Source organism: Euleptes europaea, chromosome 7, assembly GCF_029931775.1.
Source record: "Euleptes europaea isolate rEulEur1 chromosome 7, rEulEur1.hap1, whole genome shotgun sequence".
Classification (NCBI taxonomy): domain Eukaryota; kingdom Metazoa; phylum Chordata; class Lepidosauria; order Squamata; family Sphaerodactylidae; genus Euleptes; species Euleptes europaea.
This window is the reverse complement of record NC_079318.1, coordinates 68,166,168-68,185,916: the sequence shown is the minus strand read 5'-3', so window position 1 is coordinate 68,185,916 and position 19,749 is coordinate 68,166,168. Positions and strand designations below refer to the sequence as shown.

The window sequence follows — 19,749 nt, the reverse complement described above, 5'->3', positions numbered from 1 at the left end:
CAGCAACTAAATTAGTGTAACTTGGTCTCCCCATCTATTTGGTCCTCAATGCATCCCGAGTGACCAGCACTGAAAACTGAACATGTGAGCCTGTACTGCATTCTAGTTTTCTTGTGACACTTCTGCCTCCTCCTCCTGGAGGGCCTGCTTTAGAGGCAGCAACTGCAGCAGTTAGAAGTTGGTGCGGCCCCACGTTAACATTAGGCAATCAAACAGATAAGACGCTGGAAGATCCATGAATGGATCTCCAGCATGTTTTAATGCTAATTAGCAGCAAGAAGCAAAGGGGAAATGGCAGCAGAGAGGGCAGTTTTAACCATTCCTCTATATGATTCTTGTAGGTTATCCGGGCTGTGTAACCGTGGTCTTGGTATACCAAGACCAAGACCAAGACCACGGTTACACAGCCCGGATAACCTACAAGAACCAACGAACTCTGACCGTGAAAGCCTTCGACAATACCTCTATATGATGTTTTATTGATATTGAACATGCACCCCATGTGGCTTTTTGCCCTGCTGGGGAAAACATACAAGTTGCCTTGTGTTGCCTACCTGTTCCTCCCAATGGAGTAAATAGTAGCTGCAGAGGGCCACCTGCATCCGGAAGAGTTAAGCCTCACTCCCCTTGTGCCACAGACCCAATTGGAATTTGGCCTCCCATAGCTGCTGTTTAGTAATTAAGAGGATGCTCCATCCTACAAGTAACCCAAACCCAACATCTGTCCCTTATGTACAGACCCTAATAAGGATGATTTCTTGCTTCCATATTCCTCCCACCCCTTTCCCATTCCAATGTTGGCTTAAAGAAAGGAGGGAAATACAACCAGGACCTCCAGTTCAGGACTTGCTACCTTTTGATGTCCCGCAGAGAAGGAGGGGCAAAACGCAAAGGCAAAATAATTCACTACTGGATCTTTGTGAAAAGCCCTAATGACATATACATTTTTAAACAATGTATGCAGTTAAAAGGTTTTTGCTAGTAATCAAATATGCCTGCACACTTCATTTGTTGTGGAGTTCTAAAGAATAAACTGTTGAACAGTTCAAACATATTAACTCAAAACATTTTTAAAGGGTTATCATTTTAGATAACTAGTATGATTTAAACATAAAGCAGAAATGAAAATATCTTGAAAATATTTTTCAAGGGAGAAAGATACACACAAATTATTGTTATTACAGTAGTGAATAAAATGAACTAGGAAAATCTATTTAACAAAGCCTAGGCTAAAACGCATCAAAGATTAGTCAAAGATTAATGAGCATTAAATGTACACTTAATGCGCAATAGAAAACTGGTGAAGTTTAAAAATACATTTACATAGACTTAAAAAAATAGGTTATGAAAACACCATAAAATCCTCCATATGTTGGCATATGTAGACACTAGCACTCATAGACTTCTACCTACAGGTCTGAAAAATCTGCACAGATTGACTGCATCAATATGGATAAGTACCAATGGAAAATAGATAGGTGCTGGAAAATGTGAATTGATTGCAGACATTTTGTATATTGACCCATTAATATACCTCTTCAGACCCCAAGCCCTCTGATTTAAGGCTGTATGCCCCTCCCTGAAACGAACCAATTTCCTCCCTTCTCCTTCTAATAAGGTTCAATCCCTCGCTGGTGTCTGGGTTTTGAATGCTTAGGGAATCAGTTCTCAGGAGCTTAGTGTAGGTTCTTTATATTTTTATTTTGTATACAATTTGTTTATTTTGTATACAATTTGTTTATTTGTTTGTGTTTACAATCACTTTTTCTCTCTCATTTCACAATTTTATTTTTGGGTATTCCTACCAAGATTCACCCTGGTATACACAGACTACAAGGTCTAGCATTATTCCTTTCTGGAATCTGTAATAAACTAATTTCTACTTCTTTGGGTCCAGTTCAGGTAACACTGTAATGCACTATATTAAATTATTTACAAAGTTACTTAAATTATTAGGAACTGTGGTCTATACTACTGTGTTTAGTTTACTGAAACCAAGATCCTACTATGTCATTTTTGTATCATTTAATGAGTCATGTTAAGACATGCTTTGCTCCAATTCTGCTTTCAGATTTCTGATTGGTACTACAACCCTAATCCTATGGTATTGTTTACTGAATACCCCATGCTGTTGAATGTATTCACTCACTCTGTTTAATCTGCCTTGTGTCCAAGTGAGGAAGCCGGTCTACAAATGATGTAAATATTAAACAAGCAAATAAAAATAATACACATAATCTCCATATACTGTTCCTACACTGCCTAGGCACCATGCACAATCACCAGCTGCAGACCATGGGCTAAATTCAGATGAAACTGCATCTTCCACCAATTCCCCTTTCCTACTGTAGACCCACTTCATTTCATTTGTCAGGTCCCCTATCCCCCAGGATCAGCATTTTGTGGAGATCAGTGGGATTCAGGTGAACGGGAAGAGACAGGAAAGTTCCATTCTGCCTCTAGAAAATTTAGTCTGGATCCAACCTTGTTATTTGTTGACCAGTCAATATACCTAATACATGGACATTGTCCAGTTGCACACATTTTCTAACATCACACTGTTGATCAGACTGTGTACAAAATCACACTGTCAGTTTGTGCATATTGTCCATACTTTCATGTCCAATATTTATGCGCATCATCCACTGAACTCATCATAGTATGTGATATAATTCTATTCAGAATCCACTCATCATTTCTTATAAAAGGGTTGCCAGTGCTGAAGTTTGCATTCTCCTACCTTACTCTCAGAACTATGAAAGAACCATCTTTCATTCCCAGGGCCAGCTGAGAGCCATCAGGACTAAAAGATACACTCCGCACGGCTTCCTCCATATTACAACGAGCAATCAAGGCATGGTCAGCAAGGCTCCATAAGCTACACAACATTAAGAACCAAAGAAAACTGTTTATCATTATAGAATGTGTCTTTTTTCGTGGTGAAGAACATTTTGTCTAGATTCTCCATGGGGATGTACCTTGTACCTTTTTATTGTACACTGCTGGTGTCGACTTTCTTATGGTCTTTCAGAACAGATTAGCCTAACACAAATCTATTGTGTGTCAGGGCTTAAAGAGAATTTGAATCTGGAGCTGAAGACAAATAATGTTTAAGAGAGTTCAAGGTGAAGTGACAAAACTAGCTTTTATCATATTGTACACATTGTTTTCTTTGTTCTACAATCATCTCTGGGTAAACAGGTTTTGCAGGTTTTAGAACACTAAAAAACATACCAAACCTGTACACAGAGATGGCTGTGGGATGGCTCTGTGCATCACAAGCAGCAACACTTCTGTGATGTTATTTTCAGCTTTCTGGGGAAACCCCACTATATTTCTCCAGCTTGAATCTTCAATTTTCCGCAACAAAAATCAACACACTACATCAGCCCTTCACAATGGTAGACCTATATTGATGGCTTTCCTCATTATAGCTAAATCCTGGGTTCCATGAAAGTTTAAAAAAAACAAAAACAGTGATATATATAAGGTTTGAATTAGAATATCTCAGGCATCTCACTCAATGAGGTAAGGCCAATATCCTGTTTAGCCATCAGAAACAGTATTTGAACAGTAATTGTTCAAGATTATTAGAAAGAGGCCAGTCTCCAAGAAAACTCTCTCCCTCTGTCCCAGTTCTATAACTGATGCAATTATATGAGATCAAATTGAAGTGACACAGTGATATTTTACGTAGATTAGGTTTAATTAAGGGAATTCAGTGAAAGAGTTGAGTTTCATTAAAAATTATGGCAGTAGGACAAATGTACAATCCAATCCCAGGAGGAGTTACACCCTTCTAAGATCATTGATGAAACTGCATTTAGAAGGGCTTAATTCTGCTCAGGATTGCACTGGTAATCCTGCTGTTACATTTGAATCTACAAAGAATAATTGGACCCCAGACTTCATCCTGATCAGCATCTAAAAATATGAGAAATATAAAGAAACATCACAGCAAAAGAAAGCCTACATATGTAAACACGTTAAAAAACCTTCGGTGTAAACATAAATCTCTGGTAGAAACTAGACATTTCAAAGATAGTGAGGCAGCTGCTGAAAACACCAGTCCGGCAACTCCTGTTCCTCCTCCTCCATTTCCTGGTAGTGTCTACTAAACCAAAATGCACGGCATGGCACCATGACTTTGTGAGTTGTCCTACCTCCACAAATGGCAGCCAATGAAATGAAACGGAGAGGGCAGGGAAAACTGTGATATGAGTATGCCACCTCACACTTTTTACTTTGCTAGATGTCATGGGAGAGAAAAGAAGAGGAGAGGCAGAATACTATTTTTGGCAGCAGTCACACGACCACGGTAATGTCTACTTTCAGCCTGAGAAGGTAAAGAAAGATATATTACTGCAGCTCAGAACCACTCCACATAACAGAGCTCAATTTCACAAGCCCCTTGACAATGGGCACACACCGCAGGGAAGTGTGGCTAATTAGGAGCTCCCTGGAGTGTTTATCCTTTCTGTACCTGTGTTCAATATGGGCATGTGTTGAGCACAAGCTCCTATTCCAAACTGCCTACGAATGGCTGCTGGATGTTGCAATATGAAGCTTCGGGCATTTGGCTTCATGTGGACAGTATGAAAATGTTTCTCAGGTTCTAGTCCAACACCTTAACCACTACACCACAAAGACATCTGAATATTCCAGCAAAAATTAGATTGGGTCATGATGTATTTGCTCAGGGGCTTGTTTGATCATGCATTGTGCAGGCCCATCCCACAACAGGTGTATCTGGAAAAAATGTGTTGTGAAACTGTGGCTGGGCTAATCAGGTGGATATAAATGCTAGTATGTAAATCATAGCCCTGACTTGGATAGCCCGATCTCGTCAGATCTCAGAAGCTAAGCAGGGTCAGCCCTGGCAAGTATTTTGATGGGAATCCACCAAGGAATATCAGGGTCGCTACGCAGAGGAAGGCAATGGCAAACCCCTCTGAATGTTTCTTGCCTTAAAAATCCCACCATGGGTTGCCATAAGTCAGATGTGACTTGACAACAACAAAAACGAAGACCATAAACAAACCAAAGTATCTAAACAAAAAATCTTCTGCCATCAGCAACCAACAGCTTGAATTTTAAAGCTGCATCAGAATCTTGCAAAGGACAAGAACTACCAAAAATAGCTGTTGTGGAAATTGATGAACAGTGAACATAAAGCTGCGAGAACACTTCTGGCCTTACCGCACGGATCGATCATCGCTGCCCGTGACAACTAATGGTTTCTTGGGATGCACCGCCAGAGCCCAGAGTTCTCCTTCACAGTGACCCTGCATTATCAGCATCGGCTTATCTCTTTCTCTCACAATCACCTCAAATATTTCACTGTCTTGGGTCCCTGCTAAAAGTCGATCTGCTTTCCAACACACACTTCGGATGGACAAGCCTGAGAAAAGAACAGCATAGCCTCAGAGCTGCAGTGGTAAGTAATTATCATTCTACAAAATGATCAAGCCACACTTTAGCACTTTTAACCCCTAATTTCAGTTAGACTTACAAGAGCTTTACTTTGGCAGGACTGGGCTCATAGTGTGCCCTCTCCAGGTACTTCATTTAAAAATAACAAATAAAATACATTCAAATAGATTTTAGGCAAAAAATAATACTGCTAAAGCTTGGATATTGAGATCTAATCTAAGCCTGGTCTTAGCTGGGGAGGGCAGGCTAGAAATGTAGTAGTAGTAGTAGTAGTAGTAGTAATAGTAGTAGTAGTAGTAGTAGTAATCATAATGACGACTAACCTTCCACTCACAAGGCAATGGCTTCAAGACAGTTTCAATCAAATACATACTTACCTGGAAGTAAGTCCCTACTGAACACAGGGCAATGGCTCAGGGGCACAGCATCTGCTTAGCATGCAGAAGGTCTCAGGTTCAGTCGGAGGCATCTTCCGTTAATAAAAGATCAGGTAGTAGGTGATGTGAAAAACCCTTTGCTTGAGATTTAGGACAGCCACTGATAGTACTGACCTTGACAGACCAATGGTATGACTCGGTATAAGGCAGTTTTGCAAATATTTCCTCATAAACAGGCACAGGACTGGACTGTGAACTGAAGTCACATGTGCACTGTAAGGAGCAAGAAGGCTGAGCTGCGACTTCTTGTATGGCTTGTAGACCAACCTTCTTGTATGGCTCTCAATTGATTCAGAAATCCAGCACAAGGGCATCAAAAACTGCCTTCTGTTTTTTTACAAGGAATCGCCAACAACAGAAGGGCTGGAACATGTTATGTTTGAATTCAGGTTAAGTGTTTTAGAGTTGGTCATTATGAAGAAGAGTCTGTAGCGACTTAATTTACTTTAATTAAACAGCATAGTATAGTGGTTAAGAGCAGTGGACTCTAATCTGGAAAACGGGGTTTGATTCCCTGCTCCTAAGCATGAAGCCAGCTAGATGACCGTGGGCTAGTCACAGTTCTCTGAACTCTCTCAGCCCCACCTACCTTCCAAGGTGTCTGTTGTGGGGAGAGGAAGGGAAGGAGATTGTAAACTGGTTTGATTCCCCTGAAAAGGTAGAGAAAGTTGGAATATAAAAACCAACTCTTCTTCTTCATTAGGCCATACTAAGTTAATCAATATTTATTTGGGAGAGGACACGGCTTGGTGGTAGAGCATCTGCTTGGCACACAAAAGGTCCCAATCCCTGGCATCTCCGGGTAAAAGAATCAGGTAAGTCGGTGATATAAAAGACCTCTGCCTGAGACCTTGGAGAGCCACTGCCAGTCTCAGTAGACAATACTGACTGTGATGGACCACAGGTCTGATTCAGTTTCAGTATGGGGCAGCTTTGTGTGTTCATTTCCTTGTAATCTCACACTTCCCTGGGTAGCTATATTGACCTCACAAATTCGCAAATGAATGTTGCAAATTTATTTCAATGTAACTGATTAATCAATCGAGTGGTTAGAAGGCAGATGATGGATCAATTAACATTCTTTACTTGGTTGACAGTCCTAGTGTAGGGAATGAGAGATTTAACAATGTATTTCTTATTCTAGTTCCCCAGCACCAATACTGAGGACAGGCTTGAAACTTCACACAGGCCACTAGCCCAATATAGTGGCTGATCAAAGGCTCAGTAAAGCTGATGTTTCCCCCCTGCCTACCTGGAACTGCAAAACTGAGAAGGATGTCAAGTACCTGGCCAAGGTACAGCACCTGCAAGTTTTGAAAATCTGATTTGGAATAATATCGGATGCCTATGTGACATGCATCTTTCGTTCTTGTTTTGGGCACGTGCCTCCACCTATTCACCACATACAATTTTTTCCTTGAGGAACAGTCAAAGGCACAATCCGCTCTCTGTTAAGAGTAGTAGCTGATGGATCTTCATTGGATAGGGAAATGAATATCTACCGGTATCTATATTTCTATGTTACCAGCAATGGCTATGTTCACGAAGTGCATATGGATAAACACTGCAGAACAGTTAATTCTCCCTGCTGGCGGGCTTGCAATCTGTTTCATCAGCTCAAGCACTCTTCTACTGTGTACTAAACAGATGTGTTAGTTTCTAAAAACAGGCAAACAAAACTGATTTTAATCTCAGTATTTCATCCGAGTCATAGGTTCTTATGGTTTATATCCATTCGCTGCATGGGATTGTTCTGAATTTTAAGACCTGGTTCAGACACTGTTAAAACCTTTCATGTAGGAACATAAAAAGGGTCTTGTGGGACCAAACCAAGGGCCAACCTAGCACTCCATCCTGTGTACAACAGCAGCCAGTCAATGCTTCCAAAAAGCCCATAAGTAGGACATGAAGGCAGTTCTTCCCCATGTTTGTTCCCAGCACTTGGTATTCAGGGGTATACTGCCTCTGAACCCGGAGATTCCATTTAGTTATCACAGCTAATAGTCATCAGCAGCGTTTTCCTCCATGAATAGCCCACCTCAATGAATGTGACAGCAGAAGTAGTGTCCAATCTTAGTGGTGATTTGCTTGAGGTTCATGTACATTGATGTTGGGAAGCTGCAGCTGTCAGTATGATCAGTCTGGGCCAGGCATTACTTTCTCAATGCCACTGTGTCCACAGGAATACTTGGTGTGGAGCATTTATCAGCATCACAACAAGGTCACAGTATTCACAGAACCAGTCCATTGTTTTTCTCCCAGGAAGTATATATCTACACATGCTACTTATCAAAGTGATGGCTGAGTGGAGATTCGAATGTGGTTCTCCTAACTTCTAGTACAACCCTCAAATTGTTACACTACATTGGCTCTCAATTGTGCAGATGCTGTAGCAGATGCTTCCATCAACACATGGAGGCCAGGTGTGTGGAAGGGATGGAATCTTCTGCCCCATTTATGACTCCCCTCACCAAGTGTACAAGAGGAACCACAGGAACATTTCTGCAATCCTCTGCAGATTGAATTCTGTCCTAATTAGCTAGTAAGAACTGATGATCTATAACTGTACACCCCTGCTGAAGTTTTCTTTAAACTTTTGTGCTTTTTCCCAGGTGTTTTCTAGAAGGTCAACAGATAATAAATGACACTAATTTGATGCACCCCTGATGAGAGCTTTCTTTCTTAAAGACTTAAATTCCTTTAAGACTGGAATGCATTTTAGACCCTCTGCCGGAGAAAAACTGACGGACCTTTGCAAATAGCACATTAAATTTAAATGGCATTTATAAATTAATGATGGCACCCTAAAGTGGCTTATCATTTTGAAGAGAACTGTTGCACTCCCACATACCATGGCAACCAATTTTGACTCTCCAGACCCTTACAAAATGTGTGGAACCTGGAACTAGTCCAACACAGTCCAAGGATTCTACTAGGTTATTTCCTAACCTAGAAATTAGTTACATGACTTATTCACTATTTATATACAAATAAGGGGGGGGAAAGTGCCCTCAGCCTTCGATAACGACTTCCATCCCTAAAAAGTGCTCCCCAATTGTGCCTGGCAGATTCCAGCTTTATGGCCTGGAAGTACTTGGAATTTACAAAGCTTTTTACCCTACAGTTTTGTTCACTACTTGGTTTTACTTTGACCTTGCAGGACTTTAAGAAAAGAAACAGTCATGGGAACCTTTCATGGCTATGTTTCAAATCCAGCTGTACAGGTGATTCAGCCTTGCCCCTCCCATCAAACAATTAAATCTGAATCAGAAATATATCCTGCAACACAGAGCTAAATCAACGCATTCTAAGCTTATCACAGGATAGATGTGCTGATACACAGGCAGAGTGCATGCTTTACTCTGTCAAGAGAAATGAAGAAGAATAAACCAGGTTAATCTAGGAGGAAAACCAAAACCCTGACATCTAACTATCAGACTCAAAGTCAGCTTGGGAGAACCCAGACCCTACACATGGTAACATATAGTTGGGACCCTAGGAACAAAACGAAGCTTGCAAAAAAAAAAAAAAAAAAGATCTCTCACGTGCCTATCAAGGAGAATCAAAAAATATTTTCTCAGCTTGCCAAAGGTGACCAGCTAATCCCATGTCACTCCAAAAAGGAATGGGTGGGAGGGTCAGCAGCATACAACAAATGACTGCTGTGGGGTGGCAGAGCCAGGCCTCCCATTGGCTCAGCCTGCCCTATGATGCATTGTGCCACTTTTGACTGACAGAGGCTGGCACAACTGCATACCTGGCTCAAGCCAAGTTAAACTGTGAGGAGAAGCAGCAAACAAATTCCATACTTTTAATTGTATTGAAATATAATGAAATTAATTACTGAAATGCAAAGTTCTTTTTAACAAGTGTTTCTTTAATTACCTTTGTATCCTTGTTCGGTCTCCCTGAGATCAATTTTAGTTATTGGCTTGAAATCAGTGTCCCATAGCCGAATACAACCATCTCTTCCACCAGTGGCAAAACCTTCCTCACATGCATACATGCTAAAAATTCCAGCCTGTTGATTAACAAACAATACATTCGGTTTGAATTTTTGTCATAAGTTATTTTAAAACACAAACACAAACTAGACTGCAAAGAGTTTAATGCCACACTGTTAGGGGCAGATTCCATCCCAGCTGTCACAGGCATGCCTTTTCCAGCAATTGAGGACAAAAGTACATAAAAGATGTGTGTGTGTCATGTGACTAGTCATGTGTCATTTCCTTGAGTGTTATTTCATGATTGGGAAGATGATGGAACATTTACTTATTTACTTACTTCATTTCTATTCACACCCTTCTCCCCGATGGGGTCTCAAAGTAGTTTACATAGTTCTCCTCTCCTCCATTTTATCCTCACAATAACCCTGTGAGATAGGTTAGGCTGAGTGTGTGTGAGTGGCTCATGGTCCCCCAGCAAGCTTCTATAGCAGAGTGGGGATTCAAACCTGAATCTACCACATCCTAGGTCTCCTAGCCTCCCAGATCCTCTAACCACTGGCATAAATTACCCAAAATAACCAACACCAACCAACTGAACAAGCAAGCAAAACTTATTCTTACTAACATCCTGGTAATCAAGACACTCTTTAATGAGAGGATTTCAGTCAGCACTCTGGATCTGACTGGAACTGAAAGAAAACGGACTGAACAGGAAGAATTTTTGTTGCAGATGAAGCTCCATTAAGCCACATTATTCTTTATTAAGCATTTCTTACAGCATATATTAGAATGACAGCTGTGGCCGATTCTGCTGGGAAACTCTCCTGAGATTTTCACAATGAGATGAAAGGGAGTTCCCAGAGCACAGCTTGTACAGAAAATAATTGTTAATTACATAGGTAGCACCAGAGAGAGGGTGAGTTCCCTCCAGACAAGTAGCTTGACCTGAGCCCCCTTCCATTGGTGGACTCTTGGCTTGTGCTTATTTGAAGGAAAGGTACTTTTCACAAACCCAGTGTGTTTTCCTATATTATCATCAACCAATATATATCAACAGAAATTTCCCATGGATTCATTTTCATCTGTCAGAGGCAGAACTCTGAAGAGAAGAAGATAATTTGTAATCTAGAAAGTAGCCAATAGGCTCCCTTCAAGCCAGTGATATTCCATTATCTGTAACCTTCTTCTTATCATAAGAATTTGTAGCATTGTTTCCTCATTACTGATCTTTGACTCTCACATCCCATCTGCTCACCTCCTTTATGGGCAAGGAGGTAATAAGGATTGAAGGTAGCTGTGGGATGGAGAGACGGAAATATTCCACCTTCCACTGTCTGCCACTGTAGAAGGAGAGAACGGTAATGATTGGATGCAGTGGCAGAGATGCTGCTGCCAGAGCTGAAGCACTGTGCTGGTGTGCAGTTTCTCAGTGGCAAGTGGAACCCAGTGTGAACACAGGATGATGATGTCATTTGCTGGCGCCAGATTCCAATAACCACCAAGAAGCTGGGCCCCAGTAGAATGCTGCAGTTGTGACCCCTGAACACCACCAGTACCTCCCATCACCCAGTAGTAAGGCAGGAGACTAGAATATTCCCTGGGCCCACCCCATCAGCTGTTGCTGAATGAGGGATGTGTAAATCCTAATCACAATATCATAGCTTGCTTTGTACATTTTGTAGTTTTAATGATGTAAAAGAAAGTTACCATTCTCATGCATGTTATAGGGTTGTCAGGTACCCCTGGCAACCAGCTGGGAAGGGGATGAGGGGTCTTACCAGGGGCAAAATGAGGCCCACGCCTCAACAGTGTTTAATGATGATGTCACTTTTGGAAGTGACGTCATCATGTCACTGCTGGCGAGGGAGACACTCTGGTATCTGGGCAAAAACTCTGTTGTGGAAGCTGTTTTTATGATAGAGTTTTGCCCAAATACCAGAGTGTCTCCCTTGTTGTTGGAGACGTGATGATGTCACTTCTGGAAGTAACATCATCACACCAACAATGTGGATGCCTAGGCCTCATTTTGTGCCTGGTAAGACCTCCACCAGCCAGCTGGACAGCACCATGGTGAGGGGGGCCAAAGTGAGAGATCACTCACCCCCGGAAGGGGTCTGGCAACTCATTAAATGCTTTCAATTGTTTGGTCAAAGATAGCTTGTTGCTAAAAGCTAAGAGTCAACCAAACCTTCACTCCAAAACCACTTCAGAAATCCAAACACCCAAATCCTTTTGCCTGGGGGACTTTGCCATTTAGACTGAGCTTTTCCACCTGCTCAGTCCCACCCCCTGCCTGCTCATGCCTTTAAAAGAAGCTGCTCTGTAAAGGTCCCGCCTTTTGCCGAGAGACTTTTTTAGTTAATAATTAATTATTTGATGTATCAAAGTAGGATTTAATATTTGTACTGTAATAGGATTTCATATTTGTTAGCTGCCTTGGATGTTCTTTAAAACAAGACGGTGGGATATAGGTGAAATGAAATGACTTGGTCACCTTGAACCTGAATCAGAATTCAGCCTCAAAACATAAAAGTAAGGGGCTTAATTATTAGGGGTACTTTTGAGAGCTCCTCTCTACTCCAGTACATTTGGGGACGCGTCTCTCAATGAACCACCTGAAAAGAGGAAGAAGAATAGAAGTGATTACTGGGACCTAGGGACTGATAGCCGTCCTGGACTCAAGCAGAGACTTTTGTCTACCCACAAGGCATCATTATAGCAAGAAATCCTCTTAAATAAGGTGGAACTACACATGACAGGTAGTTTCATGATCATTTTTCATTACATTTCAAAAACATTAACACTGGGACTTTGGTTCTAAGGAGGAGGCTAGCCCTGGAGGAAAGGAGCCATTTTCACTCACACTATCAGACTATAATTCTTGTTACCATTTGAATAAATGAGAGCAATCCTAAAGCGGTCTACTTTTAATCTTGGTCAGGTCTCCTCAATGCGCTTTACTCTTCGGAAAGTTTTCTTAGGGTTGTACTGTACAACTCCGTAAGAGCAGTTCAAGTATGACAGAGACCACACTCACTTAACTATCTCAATGGCATAACAGAGAAAGTTTGATGAAGATGCTTAGGTTTTAGTAGCATTAAGAAGGCAACTTACACTATGAGCTCCTTGAATTGTGCGGACTAAGGTTAGCCCTTTCCAGACATAGATGTCTCCGTTTAAAGCACCAGAGTATGTGACATCATCTTTCACACAGGACAAACAGAGGATAGTTTGTAGGTCTCCTGTCTTCCCAAATATTCCTCTTTTGGCTGTCAAGGCATTTCCACACAAGGTCCAAAACTATGGAATAAAAACAACATCTGAAATGCTGACCATACTTTCCCTCAACACAACTTGCACTTCTTAAAAATGGAGGGAGCTGCCATAGGTGCAAAGCACCACTAAAATGATGGAAAACTGCCAACTATGTAGGCTATATATATTTCAAACCAAAAGACCAACATTAAAAGGAAAAAAATGAAGAGATAACAACAACTGGCTCTGAAGAGACGCTGGAGGGTTATCAGAGAACTCTCCAAAAAGTTGACTGTGCTACAGACAAAAAGAAGCTGAGAAGGAAGGCACACTCCTCTCCATCGAGATGTGCACAGTCAGGGACATTGTTCCTGGAGTGGAGAGAGGTCTTCATGCCAAAAAAGCTAGTGTTAGAAATTTCCGAATTGTTCTTCTGAGCAGGTGCAAAGCCCATCAGTGTGATGCATGGAGATCATGAAGCAGTAAAATGGGATTTACTTCTGAGTAGGCCTCTTTAGGACTGCTCCCAAAGTGACTGAGAAATACCAGGTCCTTATTGAGGTCTAGGTCTTGTGGTTTGTGTGTGTGTGTTTTTTGGGGGGAGGGAGTTAAGGATCTCTGGTAGAGAATTCTCAGTACTCCTTCCTCCACTATAAATGTCCACAATTCTTTGGGGATGAGACCCATAAGAGTTAATTTGGGATAGTACCTGCCATTTCATATGCTGCAAATGATGAAATTATGTTTTTAAGTCTATCTTTAACCATATTAACATCCTCTTGGCCTTCAAATCAAAGCAGGCAGACTACTGAATAAAAAATAAAGCAAACAGAAAAGAGCCATGTCTCTTGATTGCATTTTATCCTGTTCTTCCTCCAAGGAGCTCAGGCATGGTATATGGTACTTTTCTCCTCTGTTTTATACTAGAAACAATAAATATTTCATAGTGAATGCAGGCAGGACGCTTGCATTGTGAAAACGGGGATATAGCAAGTGTGCAAGGTTGCCCCTATTTTCAACTGTGAAGTGATGGAGAATGTGCAGTCACAAGTGCTTAAACACAGGGCCGTATTCTCTTATTTTGTAGCTCAATTCTGCTTAGTGGTTAATGGCCTGTTGTTTTCACGTACTTCATTTGGGAAACCTGGATTTGCCACTGAAAATATAGTTGACAGGGAACCCCAGTATATCCTGGTTCCCTAATAACTGCATGTGCATGATACACACAACTACAAACCCAGAACTGTGCCCAATTTACTGCTCATGGTTATATTTGTGCAAAATTCCAACCCTGGATTCCATGGCAAGTTTAAGTGAGCAGTTCACTTCAAATAAGATGGTCACCTGGGCTTAGCCAATGAAAAACTTGAATGAAAGAAGGTAAAGAAAGAGAGCCCAGTTTGAAAGTTATTGTGACTATGAACAATAATATTTCAAGGTATAGCATTTCTACATAACAAAGTCATACAAAGGCAATGTAATTCTATCCCTACTAGACTGGATCAGTGGTTGTCTTCCACCAATATTAGTGCTTAACTGTGGGAAACTAATTTCTGGCAAGCCTTTGCTTACAGCTATGCATTTGGCATGACTGGTTGGGTTAATCAGGACAATTTCACAAAAGCCCATGTGCCAAAAAATGCACAAACAAAAAACAACAACAGGTGTTCACCTTCTTGAGGAAATACAATAAATGGCATCTTTCCTGACAAGACCTCTCTTCTGATCTGAACACAGTGTTCCATCAGGGGTGCAAGATTCTTGGCAGAAGGAATGGAGAGCAACTAGTTTTATGTCACTCCTGCTCCTGATAGCTGTACCCACTTAATTAAGGAAAAGTAATTGCAATCTGTTAGGCGCCGTGCTTCCGAATAGAGAAGCCAAAATAATGATGATGATAATAGTCTCCAAGAATTCTTAAACAATTTTTAAACAAAAACTCTGCACAGAGCAAGTTTTTAATTTCTACTTTTTTTTACAGTCATATGCCTGCTTAAATTTAGAATCAAATCGTAATGTATTAATAAAAACAGACTGCACAGAGAATCTGTAGCAGATGACAGATAAGCCATAAAGATCTCTATTTTGTTTAGTGCTATATTATACTGTTACATATGTGCTGTACTACTCCCATCTCCGAATCGGGCTTGCAGGGGAAGGATCCAGGGAGGAAGTGTTGCAGAGAGTAATGTGTCAGATGGGGAAAGGGTGAGAATTCCTCTCTTTCCCAACTGCTTCTCCTCTGCAAATGCTTCCCGAGCCTTTCTATGTTACAGGCAAACATTTTTTGCCATCTAACTTCTGTTCCATCTTTAAGGCAATGAGAGAAACTGGAAACTAGCGAAGGGCAGCACTAATGGAATCAGAAACACTTTATTAATGCTAGGAAAAGTTGAAGGCAGCAGGAAAAGAGGAGGATAAATTGACTCAGCAAAAGAATCCATGGCCCTCAGTTTGCAACGCCTGAGCAAGGCTATTAACAATAGGATGTTTTGAGGTCATTGATTCATAGGGTTGCCATGCGTTGGAAGTGACTTGATAGCACTTAACACACATATTGGGTTTGCAACTAATTTTGAAATTAAAACTAGGTTTTTGAAATTTAAAGGTTTTCTTTTCTTTTCAGAAGCCTGTTCAAAATACCATGTGCATGATCTAGCCAAGATTCAGAACATTTAAATTAACTGTTGAATTATTTGAAATCACTGTGACATAACTTCAGTCTGGCAAACTTTAGCAGACTTGTGTAACATATTAGTAGTACAGTATGAAATATATTGAGGCCAAAACAAATGGAACTGAATAAAATACTCTGACATTAAATATGCTAAAAAGTCTTAAAATTAAATAATGTCTTCCATCTGAATGTTGATACCATAGAAATATGGCACATATCATACGAGTTGGTGTACTGGAAGCTCTGCCATAGAGCTTCATACTTCAGAACATGTAAATGTGTAATTTATATTGCAAATCTAAAATTTATAAGCAGCTCAACCTATCCATGCATATCCACACAAAACAGAAGAAGAAGAAGAGTTGGTTTTTATATGCTGACTTTCTCTACCACTTCAGGAAGAATCAAACTGGCTTACAATCACCTTCCCCTCCTCTCCCCACAACAGACACCCTGTGAGGAAGGTGGGGCTGAGAGAGCTCTAAGAGAGCTGTGATTAGCCCAAGGTCACCCAGCTGGCTTCACGTGTAGGAGTGGGGAAACAAACCCGGTTCTCCAGATTAGCATCCGCTGCTCATGTGGAGGAGTGGGGAATCAAACCTGGTTCTCCAGATTAGAGTCCACCGCTCCAAACTGCTCTTCACCACTACACCATGCTGTAGCCCACCCAGCTCTTATAAAGAAATGTACAAATCCATTATGTAATCCAAGGATAGGCCAAAGTTCACTGGGGAGTGACCAGTCACTATCCAAGCAATTAAAAGTAGTTTTCTACCTCTCCTCCAATGATATTTGCCTCTTCTGGGGAAAACATAGAGGTAACTGTATATTTTCCCTCCATAAGCCGTTACAATTTGGATTGATGGTGGTGCTTGTTTGTTTTGGTACAACAGCAGTGGAAAGCCTTCCCTACTGGAGTACCACAGACCTCCTCTGAAATGCTATAATTTTTGTTCAAGCAGCTATTTTGTGACTGGATACACTCACCAAACTGACTTTTTGGGACTGATAAATCCCAAGGCCCTTGAAACAAAATTAAGGAGCTTCCCAAACCATAAAGTCTTCCCTCCACTGGTCTAAATAAATATTTTAAATCCAACCTAAAAGATCTCTTACCTACAGGAAAGATCTGTAGGTGAAGCATTCCTGTGTGATCAAGCATCATAACACTGCAATTGTCATAAAAGTGATTGGGATCTGCCCTCTGAGAGAATTATGAATCTCATTAGATTCCTATGTTACAAAGGTTTTTTCAGATGGCAGTTCCCCAAGCTCTGGGACACTGGAAGCATTCTGGGGAAAGGCAGGCATAATTTCACCTAGATTGTGCTGGCTACAGCCTACAAAACAAATATTAGCTATGTTGTCTAGCAGGGATGAACACTGGTTGAAGCATCCTTCTATTCTGAAATGAAAGGCTCAGAACAACTCAAACAACTTGTCCAAATCTCAATTTGTTCTATCTGGCTATACCCAAAGTCCTTTGGCATATTTTCTCTGCTAACATCTCAATTATAAATATTTATGACCCTACCTTATCATGGAAACTTATTTTCTAGGTCATGGAGAAACCTTTTAGTAAATTTATCAACATGTTCTTTCTCTATTTTCTAATAATATGCTTAGCTAGTAAAACTGGAAAAAATTGATCTACCCAATTACTTGTGCGCTCACAGGAGCAGGTTTTATTGAAAGCGGCAAACAAAATGGTAGATAGTATATAGCTCAGATGTAAATCAAAATGAAACACTGGTTATAACAGCTAATGGGAAAGTACTGTTGGGGGGAAAAACTGCAGCGTAAACAACAAATAAATAAATAAAATTGGTGATTACAGCTAGGCCTTTTCATTTAAAGTGCCAACTCAACTAAGGCTATCTTTATTCTAAACCAGTCAAAGCCTTGGATGAAAAGGTAAAAAATAGTATTATAAGCTTCCTTTGTGCATTGCTTGACACAAGTCTCTCATTACAATCACTTCATATCTGCCTTGTGTCCTGAGATGTTTGGGAGAAAGGTGGGCATATAAATGTTTTAAATAAATAAATACGTCTTTAACTGTACTGGAATATTATCTCACTACTCTGAGTTGGCTATGTAACATCTACAACTTAAAACAAGGTTAGACAAAGAAAATACAGCAAACAATTTATGCCAAAGTATGAAAACCAGTTTACCTTGATATGTTTCACACCACAGCTAGCTAATCTGTTGAGCTGATATGGATCCCAGGAAATATCAAAAATCTGTCAAAATATATTCAAAACTGCTACACTAAATTAGAAAACACATGGATTAAATATCAGAAATGTCATACATTCAATGCGCGTTTTCATGGTTTTGAACAAAGTCCCATTTGTTCTGTTACCAAAAATATAATATGTATGGCAATATAGTTAACTTTCCATAAGAATGGGAAATGCATTCAGAAAGCAGGCAGCATAATGAAGACCTTCCAGAACTGTTAGAAAATCTTTGCCTGAATTTCATTTACATCTTCATTTGTTAGTGTTAAGTAGGATCCGCGCATAGGAAGCAAAATTAACATGTAATAGAAAATTAAGGCAAAATGTAACCACAGATATGTAGGTACTGGGTGAACACTGAAACAAACAGCTTTGGTATTAAAGGGCAATCTTGGTTTAACAAATTAGAAACATTTTACACTGATTGTTAGCAGGCCTCACCATTATGCCTCCTCTGCTTATGCCAGCCTCCTGGAATTACAGCTGACCTCCAGACTACAGAAATCAGTCCCCCTGCAGAAAATGGCTGCTTTGGTGGGTGGACTGTACAGTATTATACCCCTCTGAGGTTCTTCCCCTCTCCAAACACTGCTCTCCCCAGGCTCCACCACCAAATCTCCAGGAATTTGGGAATCCGAAGTTGGCAACCCCAACTTGCATGCCTCTATTGCCACCAATGTCCCTACTATATCCAATCCTTCCAGCTATTTCACCACTAAAATCTCTGCCAAAAGTTCCAAATTCTGCAGATTCCCCATTTCTAGAAATAAATAGTGCATCTTGAATAAATGAATACAAATGTACTTGATTTGCATAATGTAACTGAGAGTAGAACATATGGTAACCAACACTCTTCTGTGCAGAGGAAGCTCAGTCTGGGCTGCCATTATTAATCTTTATTTATTTATTTAGATATACCATACTTTTCGCCCCAGTAGGGACCAAAAGCAGCGTACAACATCAGAACACCTACCACGAGGTAGATTACTCTAAAAGAGAGTGACTGGCCCAAGGTCACCCTGCGAGCTTCCCTGGCAGAGTGTGGATTCAAACCTGAGTCTCCCAGATCGGAGTTCAACACTCTAATTGCTACACCATGCTCACTTTCACTGAAGTAATTAAAAAAAACCAGAGTTTTTAAACTGGTGATCTAAATAACAACATATCCTTGATGCCGGAGGGAGACAATGCCTACAAAAAGAAATGAAAGTGTTTTGATCTCTACTTATGAATGAAGTACGTTCACCAGTCGATTCACAGTTAAACTTCCCCAAATATCTACTTGATATACTTTCAGTGATGTAATGCTGACTCTTCCATAATATTACCTTCACATAATAATTTTACAGACCAGTTTTAATGACTGGATTTTCAGAACATTAGATTAATAGAAAAAAGATAGTTTCATTGGATTAAAAATACTACAAGAAATAGATGAGAAATGAAAGGGAAAATATATAGCAAACTCTTTAGCTGATTACCCTATCCGAGTGGCCAGTAGCTGTTGCGAGCAATTTTCCTTTTTTCCAGTCCCAAATGCAGACTGTATTTTTGGCATCCAGTCCTACCGAAGCTAAGCGCTGAAAGAAAGAAAAAAGAATAGCCTCATTAACTGAAGAACAACTCATTACATCCAACCATGTGCACAAAGGATGCTGAAGATGCAAACAAGACGTTAAATGCTGATATAACATACCATATGCTTAAAACTCAAATGTTCCAGAATAGACTGCATTCGTAACAATGTATGAGAT

General features: G+C 40.4%; 1 protein-coding gene across 4 annotated transcripts in view; it reads right to left on the bottom strand.

The window, feature by feature from the left end:
* EML6 (EMAP like 6) overlaps positions 1–19,749 on the bottom strand; it is a 157,379-nt gene that overhangs the window by 88,520 nt on the left and 49,110 nt on the right. For all 4 annotated transcript variants that reach the window (XM_056852697.1, XM_056852698.1, XM_056852699.1 and 1 more), the window contains exons 3-8: positions 19,477–19,575; positions 17,927–17,995; positions 12,932–13,117; positions 9,756–9,891; positions 5,200–5,401; positions 2,741–2,878 (exon numbers count right to left, since the gene is read on the bottom strand). In XM_056852697.1, coding sequence (XP_056708675.1) covers positions 2,741–2,878; positions 5,200–5,401; positions 9,756–9,891; positions 12,932–13,117; positions 17,927–17,995; positions 19,477–19,575 — 830 coding nt within the window. The remainder of the gene's footprint in view (positions 1–2,740; positions 2,879–5,199; positions 5,402–9,755; positions 9,892–12,931; positions 13,118–17,926; positions 17,996–19,476; positions 19,576–19,749) is intronic.